This window comes from Coenobita brevimanus, chromosome 57 (genome assembly GCF_032717465.1).
Source record: "Coenobita brevimanus isolate Jiangsu-jjx chromosome 57, ASM3271746v2, whole genome shotgun sequence".
In the NCBI taxonomy this organism is placed as follows: domain Eukaryota; kingdom Metazoa; phylum Arthropoda; class Malacostraca; order Decapoda; family Coenobitidae; genus Coenobita; species Coenobita brevimanus.
The window spans coordinates 2,543,286-2,553,600 of record NC_137010.1 but is presented as its reverse complement, the minus strand read 5'-3'; the positions used below and the strand labels follow the sequence as shown (position 1 = coordinate 2,553,600).

The following is a 10,315-nucleotide window of genomic DNA, read 5'->3' as shown; positions in this document are numbered from 1 at the left end:
GAAGGATGAATGGACAGACAGACGGACTAACAGACAGGGAGATAGACTGATAGATAGAAAGGAGAGGAGGACGGCTGGAGGTGTAGTTTAAATTAGATGGATAGATAGGAGGAGAGGAGGGCAGAACTGACAAAGAGGCATAAGATAGAGATGATTTCTTTGCTTAGTTAGATAGATAGACAGATAGATAGAAGACCAGGAGGGTACGACTGTGACAAAGAAGCATAAGATATAGATGATTTCCTTGATCTGGACTCACAGATAGATAAATAGATAGATAGATAGATCAAATGACGGATTAACATGAAAAGACACAGACAGAAGGACAGGTTGACAGAGAAAGATATATAGATAGATAGAGGCAGATAGATAGGTAGACCGAGGAGAGAGAGAGAGAGAGAGAGAGGAAAGAGGAAATGAGGGGGGGAGGGGAGGGAGAGAGACTGTTTAGCAATTGTCTCCTAGAACCCACCTGCATCTCTCTCTCTCTCTCTCTCTCTCTCTCTCTCTCTCTCTCTCTCTCTCTCTCTCTCTCTCTCACTCTTTATCTATCTATCTATCTATCATTTTCCAAGGGACCTCAAAGTCCATGTGGTCTGTGTATCTATGTAACTTTCTATCTCTCTATCTATTTCTATCTGTGTGTGTCTGTCTGTATCTCTGTATCTTCATCTATCTAGCCTGCGTACGTCTATCTGTCTATATCTGTCTATCTATCTATCTATCTATCTCTATCTATTTCTATCTGTATGTGTCTATCTATCTACCCTCATCTATCTGTCAATCTATCCATCCATCTAGCCTATATACATGTATCTATCTATCTATCTATCTATCCACCTATCTATCTATCCATCTATCTATCTGTCTACTGATAGTGCAAGACAATCACTTCAACCTCACCTCATCACTAATAACATCCTTATCGTTGTTAACAGTAAAAGTCTTATCATATTTAGAGTATTAATTTTATCTTATACTCACGTGGCATCAGCAGAGTGAGCTAATTTACAAGACCAGAGAGAGAGAGAGAGGGAGAGAGAGAGAGAGATGTATTGGTGTGGGTTTGTGTTGTTTTGTGTCGTGTGTGTGTGTGTGTGTGTGTGTGTGTGTGTGTGTGTGTGTGTGTGTGTGTGTGTGTGTTTGAGAGACAGCTATGTGTTTGAGTGAAAGTGCAATATGTGAAGAGAGAGAGACAGAAAGAGGGAGAGATGTATTGGTGTGGGTTCCTGTTGTATTGTGTGTGTGTGTGTGTGTGTGTGTGTGTGTGTGTGAGAGAGAGAGAGAGAGAGAGAGTACTTGAGTTTTTGCCGTACTAAATTGAAGTTACTATTTCTGTGCTACTTAGATACAAGGCAGAGAGAGAGAGAATGTGTGTGTGTGTGTGTGTGTGTGTGTGTGTGTGTGTGTGTGTGTGTGTGTGTGTGTGTGACCTTTGCACGTGGTCTGTGTCTGGGTGTGTATGTGTGTGTATGATTGTATATATGCTTGTGTTATGTAAGTGTCTGTCCATACGTACGAGTATGCATGTGTGGTTACGTGACTGTATGTAACCTGTGGACGTGATTGAGTTTGCGTGGGTATGGGTGCGTGTATGTATGAATGTTTGTGTGTGTGTGTGTGTGTGTGTGTGTGTGTGTGTGTGTGTGTGTGTGTCCTTGAAACCCACAGGGCAGTCATAATGGTGCAACGCCGAAATAACCGGCTGTGTACGTGTGTGTGTGTGTGTGTGTGTGTGTGTGTGTGTGTGTGTGTGTGTGTGTGTGTGTGTGTGTGTATCCTTGAAACACACAGGGCAGTCATAATGGTGCAACGCCGAAATAACCGGCTGTGTTCGTGTGTGTGTGTGTGTGTGTGTGTGTGTCAGCCCCTTCAGTACGATGACCCCCTTCTAGTACAGGAAACCCCGAGGTGAAGAAAGACTAGCCACGGGTCCCTACGCTCCTGCTAATAAGTTAATAAAAATAATAAATAATGTTTATATTTAAGCTTGTAAAAATACTGAATATTTTTTTTTTTTTTAATAATATTTCGTGGTGGAGAAAGAGAATACCAATGCATCCTTTCCAAAGCACTTCTTCGTGACTAGCATTATATTCTAGGGTTCATCTCTCGCTATGCCTCAGTAATCAGATGAAGGGATGGTAATTTTAGGTCGTCAGGAGATAATACTTTCGATTATTATTATTATTATTATTATTATTATTATTATTATTACCCCTGCCAAGGAGGTTATGTTTTCACCCCTGTCAGTTTGTTTGTTTGTTGGTTGGTTGGTTTGTGAGCAAGATTACACAAAAACTAGTGGACGGATATCCACGAAACTTGGTAGAAGAATGGGTCTTGGTCCAGAACAGGCTCCATTAAATTTTGGTGCCGATCCGGATGAAGTTTTTTTTTTTTTTTTTTATGCCAGGAAGAAGGAACCAAAGGCCGCGAGCCTTTGCGAGGTAGAGCGTGTTTCGACATTTTCGTAAATTTTTCAGTGAATATTGCATGGATGTTGATGGCGAAGGTATGCATTCTACTGAGTGCCATTCTAGTTATTATTGTTCTTATTGAGACTTAGGTGGTGGCCCCTTAGTGTGGTGGCACTGATATAACCGGTCTGCCTCCCGGCCCGGTTGTACATACGTCCCGCAACTCCCTCCCTATCCCCCGAAAGGAGAATGGTGGACTGCAGGAGAAGGCAAACTTTAGCCTGCAGTCCACCGAGTTGACAGTTAAAGGGGCCTGGGGTTACTACTGCTACTAATACGACCGCTACTATTATTATTATTACTACTACTAACTACTACCACTACTTCCACAACCACCACCACTTTCATTGCTACTACCGCTACTACTGTTACTACCACCACTACCACTACTACTACCACCACCACCACCACTACTACTACTACTACCACTACCACTACAACTACCACTTCTATTCTTATTCTTTGCCTACTCCTTCTCCCTTCATCTTCACTACAATATTCTCTCTTATCACCCCCTCCCTCTTTGACTGCCAGGCTTCCTCTCGACTCTATAAAATTATTTGGCGTTACCCTAAATGAATTACCCAGGTGTACAAGTAACCCAGGTGTACTAGTAACCCAGGTGTACTAGTAACCCAGGTGTACTAGTAACCCAGGTGTACTAGTAATCCAGGTGTACTAGTAACCCAGCTGTACAAGTAACCCAGGTGTACTAGTAACTCAGGTGTACTAGTAACGGGGAAAGAGTTACCCAAGTTACCCTGTTAAAACGGGGGAAGAATTCGAGTAACTTTCTGAAATCTTTGACTCCTAACACCTCTTCCTTACCGATTTATTCTTGGATTCGGCCGGCTAATATCCTACGTACGTTATTTTTGCAAAGTATGGCGATGTTGGAGGGACTGGTGCAACACTGAGTAGGGCAGTAAGGTGTATTAAGCAAAATAAGTCGCATAGAAAAAGGTGTTAGGGAGCTTCCTTAGAATACGGGCCTGTGACATCAGCAGTGACATCCCCTCATCCACGTGACTTCAAGAGCGACATCAGATAATCACCTCATCATTATTATCATCATCAAAGACTCATTATGACATCAGTGACATCACTACTTGGTCTAAGACTCATCACATCATCCTGTCATCAGTAACATCAATCTAAGACTGACATCAGAGCCTCTTCAGTCCCAACATCATCAGTGACATCAATAAAGACATCAGTGTGCAGGATTGATGCATATTCTCAACGCATCACATCAAGCAACACAAATAAAAAGATCTAAGAGTGACATCAATAGGACATCACCACATTAGCCTCATCAGTGACATCAATAGGACATCACCACAATAGCATCATCAGTGACATCAATAAAGACATCAGTGTGGAAGATTGATGCATATTCTCAGCTGACAAATAAAAACATCTAAGAGTGACATCAGTAGGACATCACCACATTAGCCTCATCAGTGACATCAATAGGGACATCAGTGCGTGGGATTGATGTCACTCCTAGCCTCCTGGGACATCTGGCACCCCCGTCAATTGAGGATTAACCGGAGGGGCTTCACTGGGCAGCACTGAATTGGTGGTTAGGGTGGATGGTTGTGAAGGGAGAATGGATGGTTGGAGGTTGGATATATGGATGCTTAGTGGAAGGGATGGTGGTTGGAAAGATGGATGGTTGTGGGGGATGGATGGTTGGTAAGTTGGATGGTTGTTAGTTGGACGGATGGATGGTTGTGGGAGATGGTTGGTTGGTCGGATGATTGGAGGGAGGATGGATGGTTGGTAGGATGACTGTGTAGGTAGGATGGATGGTTGGTTGCACGGGTGGATGGTTGGATGAATAGATGGTTTGGTTAGATGGGTGGATGGTTTGGCAGGCGTGGTTGGTTGGATGGATGGTTGCAGATACTGTATGGTTGGATGGATGGATGGTTGTCGGTGTGGATAGTTTAACGGATGAATGAAGGGATGAGAGAGAGAGAGAGAGAGAGAGTGAGGGTGGGTCAGTTGAGGAAATGACAAGAGTGATGGAGGAGGAAGAATTAAGAGTGAGGGAGGCCAAGGGGAGAGAGAGAGAGAGAGAGCGTGAGAGAGAGAATGATAACTAGTGAGACTTGGTTTGTGAGTTTATGACTGGTTGAAAAGAATCTCTCTCTCTCTCTCTCTCTCTCTCTCTCTCTCTCTCTCTCTCTCTCTCTCTCTCTCTCTCTCTCTCTCTTGTTAATATCGCTTATAAACACTCTCCCAGATCCCTCACACCTGTCTATCCATCCGTCTATCAGTCTATCTGTCTCTGCTGTCTGTCTGCTATCTCTTTACGTTTCTGTCAACTCTGTCACCTACGGGAAATAAGTCATCAGTTCTATCTATCTGTCTGTGTCTATCTATCTCTCACCATTCGAATTATCTATCACCCTGTCACCACCTCATCAATCTACCTTTTAATCTATCACGCAGTCTGTCTCACTACCTCAATTATCTATCGTTTTATCTATCAGTATATTACGCAGTCTATCTCAGCTATCTACCGTTTAATCTGTCACTTTCTATCACACAGTCTGTCACCATTCACCTCCTCTGCTACTTCATCTATCACTACTCCAGCTGACTTGCTTAATCTATTACTGTTCTTCTGTCTGTACCATAATCTATCACTCTCACCTGCCAATATCTATCACTGCCTCACCTGTCTATCTATCACTGCCTCACCTGTCAATCTATCACTGCCTCACCTGCCTATATCTATCACTGCCTCACCTGTCTGTCACCTAATCTATCACTTCTCCAGCTATCTATCACTGACAATCTTTCACCTGTTTTTCACCGCCGACTGCCACTATAATTACGCTTTTACCTGTATGTCGTTTATAATTCTGTCTCCAATTAAATTTATTCCCACCCCCATACGCCATCATCATCATCATCATCATCACCACCCTCATCATCACCATCATCATCATCATCATCATCACCATCATCATCACCATCCTCATCATCATCATCATCACCATTATCATCATCATCACCATCCTCATCCTCATCAACATCATCACCACCCTCATCACCATCCTCATCATCATCACCATCATCTTCATCACCATTATCATCATCGCCATCACCATCATCATCACCACCACCATCATCATCATCATCATCATCATCATCACCACCATCATCACCATCCTCATCCTCATCATCATTATCACCATCACCGTCATCATCATCACCATCCTCATCATCATCATCACCATCACCATCCTCATCATCATCATCACCATCACCATCATCATCATCATCATCACAAGGCGTGTGCTATGTGGCTATGAAGATTCCTCAACACACTTCCCTCTGTGATTCATTCCGTGCTCAGAACCTCAGTATTCCTTGGGTGTTACTGATGCAAAGTATATTGGTATTAAAGCGGAATAAGTAGCACGCAAGAGGCTGTTAAGGTGTAATCCGCAAAATAAATCGCTGAGGAAAAGGTGTTAAATACCATGCAAGAGACTGCTAAGGTGTATTCCGCAAAATAAATCGCTGAGGAAAAGGTGTTATTAAGTACTACGCAAGAGACTGCTAAGGTGTAATCCGCAAAATAAATCGCTGAGGAAAAGGTGTTACGAAGCTTTTCATATCACCTGGAACACCTTAATTAAATTCACCTTTATCACCACAGGAGTCGGCCATCACACGTGGATACAAATGAAGGTGTATTTTCCCATAAGTAATAAGTAGCACTAAGAAGCGTCTAGAACACTTTTATTTTTCACTATAGCAACACCACGTGAGTCTACACAACTACACCACCCTAAAATACCACCATGCCAGTCTACCAACACCACTACACCACTCTAAAATACCACCATGCCAGAGTACACCACTACACCACTCTAAAATACCACCACGCCAGTCTACCACCACCATTACACCACCCTAAAATACCACCACGCCAGTCTACACCACGACTACACCACTCTAATAATTAACCACTTTGAACACAAACACACCACCACACCTGTCTAGTAATCCACCTGCCTCCACTTTGAACACCGTCTAGTACAGTAATCCACCTCTACCACTTCTGAACACAGGGTAATAATTCCACCTCTCCAACACGTTGAACACGAATATTCCACCTGTCTAGTGATCCACCTTTCTCCACTTTGAACACTTGCACTTGAACACTTTTCTTTGAGCACTTTACCTGCGAGAGCCGAGGCTACGAGGGCTGTGATGAGGAGGACACCCCTCATGTTGGCGACTCACACTGTCCAAGAGAGACAGGTCTAGTCGCGATATCCACTGGCTGGTCCTGCCCTCCCTCTCCCGCCTTATATACCCTCCCCCTCCACTCACCATCTTATCCTTATCTGATCGCTCTCTCGCCCTCGCCGCTTCTTATCGCTCACATGGAGGCCCCGTCTACGCATCGAAAAGGGAGATGTCATTATATATCATCCCCTTTCCTTATATTTCATGATCTGGTCACTAGTTTTCGTGTATTTTTATGTGGTTTGTAATTACCAAAAGCCTACAGACCCCAGAAAAGACTTGAATTTCCTCCTTTTGTTATCAGTTTGAGGTCTTGAGGTTCCTTTGTGCATAAGTATTCATCTTTGTCCACTAAGATAAGGAACTGAGCGATATGTTGTGCAGAGGCCCCCTTCTGACCTATGTCCCTTAGGTCAGAATATGTCTTATACACCTGTCATTACTACACCTGTCACAAGCACACCTGTCATTACCACACCTGTCACGAGTACACCTGTCACTACCACACCACACCTGTCACAACCACACGCAGGCAGCAGGCACAATCTCTCTCTCTCTCTCTCTCTCTCTCTCTCTCTCTCTCTCTCTCTCTCTCTCTCACTCACTTTGTCTTACTTCACTCTACACCTCATCTTTCTAGTTTTCCACCTTGTCACTTTGCCACACTTCAGTCTTCAATCACTCTTCATCTCACATCACCTTAATTCACTTCCCATCTCATTGCCACACCTCATACCGCTCCTCAAGTCTCCTCACACCTCACTTCCTCCTCTCATATCACATTTCCTCACCTCACCTGTCACCTCAGTTCATAATTTGGCTTCGTTTCACCTCACTTCATCTCACATCTCACCTCATTCATTACACATTACATATTCATTCATATCAGGTCTCCCCCACACACTCATGTCACCTCACTTCATACATGGCCCTGCCTCACCTCATCTCATCTCTCATTATTAAACTCATGTCTCACAGGAGGCTTCTTTGCGCCTGTCATGTGGCGACTTATCCTCTATCATCCACCTTGCTAGATAACTCGAGCAATTTATTTCCTAGATCAGTGTCGCGGTGAGATTTTGCGTGCACCCCAGAACACTAACTGCTTGTACAATAGAGGGTTACGTCTAGCATATATGTACATTCAATTTCTTTTTTCCAGAGCACTGATTTCTGTAGCTAATTTTCCTGTAACTCGAAATAAAATTGTAATGTGTGCTATTATCTGTATCTTATCACCACGTTTTGAATTAGGAACTGTGTCTGGACCTTCACACCTGGTAATTAAGTACACCTGTCCTAGATCATTAATACTCTCTCTCTCTCTCTCTCTCTCTCTCTCTCTCTCTCTTTCTCTCTCTCTCTCTCTCCCTTGTCTTTTCTAAAAATTCAAAATGTACTTAATTTTTACGTATATACGATGATGATGATGATAATGATTACGATGATGATGATGATGATGATATTGATGATGATGATGATTACGATGATGATGATGATAATGATGATGATGACAGCGATTAGGATGATGATGACGAAAATTTTGATATGGAGAAGACTGCGTCCACTGAATATGCTTAGCTGTAACTGTTATATTTCTGTCTCTGTATTTGAATGGTGACGCGCGTATTGCACTTCTATATTATTGGATGCAGGATTATACGCGTCGCAGAGAGCAAGGTATATGAGAACAGCAACTTTTTTTTTTCGTAGAGAGAAGGTGAATCTGAACACTCACACCGTCATTATCCCCAACCATTGACAACCATAGTTACGGAGTGCACAGTTGAAGACAAAAATATCCTACCATTCACTGCGCCTACTTCACACTCGGGGCACGTTCGTCACTTTCCTCCCTGACGCATACCAAGCCTCTCTCAGCCTAGGAATATTAGCCACCAGAGGAACGTGAGAAGTTGGGTGAAATATTAGATGAGATGAACTTTTGCCATCTATGGACAGAGAAACATGCTAAGCATAGAAATATTAGCTAGCAGAGGAAAAGTGGCAAGCAAGAGAGGTGAAATACTCCGTCATCTGTGGGCAGAGAAACACGCCAACCCTCTCTCTGCTTAATATTAGCCAGCAGAGGAAAGTGACAAATAAAAGATGTGAAGAATTAGATGAACTTTCGTAATCTGTGGTCAGAGAAGCATACCAAGCATCTTTCAGCTTAGGAATATTAGGCAGCAGAGGAATGTGAGATGTTAAGTGAAATATTAAGCCAGAGAAACTGCCTAGGAATATTAGCCACCAGAGGAAAGTGAGAAGAAGAGGTGAAATATTAGGTGAATATTTATCCTTGACTGTACGTCCCCCCATTCCAACCCATCCCATCCCTCTATCACATCACTGCCCACCTCATTCCATCCCATCCCATCCCAGCCCATCAGTGCCCACTTCATTCCATCCATCCCATTCCATCCCATCCTATCCCTGCCCATCCCATCCCATCACTGCCCATCTCATTCCATTCTGTCCCATCACTGCTCATCCCATCCCATCCCATCCTAGCCTAGCCTATCCCATCCCATCCTATCCTAGTCTGCTCGTTCCTGTTCACCCACTCCAATCTTCCTGCCTTTCCTCCTTTGCGTTACTGATGGAGATTTCAATGCAGAGACTGGACGTGTTTTGTTTCCTAATCCAAGGCAACTGAAATTAGAGTAAATACAGGTAGTGATCCATGTCTCTCTCTCTCTCTCTCTATCTATCTATCTATCTATCTATCTATCTATCTATGGCCCGTATTCTCGTTTGGTAAGGAAGCTCCCTAACACCTCTTCCTTAGCGATTTATTTCCCAAACCATACATTAATATCCTCTTTTTTGCTTCTTATATCTTTGCAATGTCGACATGAGGTTGCATGAATAACACATAAGAATACAGTCACGGAGCAGAATCAGAAATAAATCGGTAAGGAAGAGGTGTTGAGGTGTTAGTAAGCTTCCTTACCCCACCAGAATACCGCCCTCTCTGTCTATCTATCCATCAATCTATCTGTCTGTCTATCTATCTATCGATATCTATCTATCTGTCTATCTATCTATCTATCTATCTGTGTCTATCTCAATCTCTATCTATCTATCTATCTATTATTTCTATTTAATTTCTTCCTGGCTTCTTTCTACCTGCCTTTTTTTTAGTGATATTGCAGGTAAAGCTTCATAAAATTGACACTACCTGTAAACCAGTCTCACCTGGCGTAATTAAGTGCTGATTAACCAGGTGAGTCAGCGGTCCCAGGTGCTGACTGAGAGGCTGTTTGGTTTACTTGTTTATGTGCTTGTTTATGTTGTTTATTTGTTTATCTGTTTTTTTATTGTTTATTTGTTTTTTCTGTTTTGTTTATTTTTTTGTTTGTTTTTATTGTTTATTTGTTTATCTGTTTGTTTTTATTGTTTATTTGTTTTTCTTTTTGTTTTTGTAGTTGTTTATTTGTTTATCTGTGTGTTTTTGTTGTTTATTTTTGTTTATCTGTTTGTTTATGTAGTTGTTTACCTGTTTGTTTATGTAGTTGTTTATTCTTTGTTTGTTTGTTCTTGTTTGTTTGTTTACC

General features: G+C 42.5%; 1 protein-coding gene across 1 annotated transcript in view; it reads right to left on the bottom strand.

Annotated features, from left to right (window-relative positions):
* The window catches only part of LOC145402187 (uncharacterized), a 27,499-nt gene extending 20,763 nt beyond the window's left edge, over positions 1–6,736 (bottom strand). Inside the window, exon 1 of the mRNA XM_080274304.1 lies at positions 6,688–6,736. Within this exon, the coding sequence (XP_080130430.1) occupies positions 6,688–6,736 (49 nt within the window). The remainder of the gene's footprint in view (positions 1–6,687) is intronic.
* Between the last annotated feature and the right edge of the window lie 3,579 nt (positions 6,737–10,315).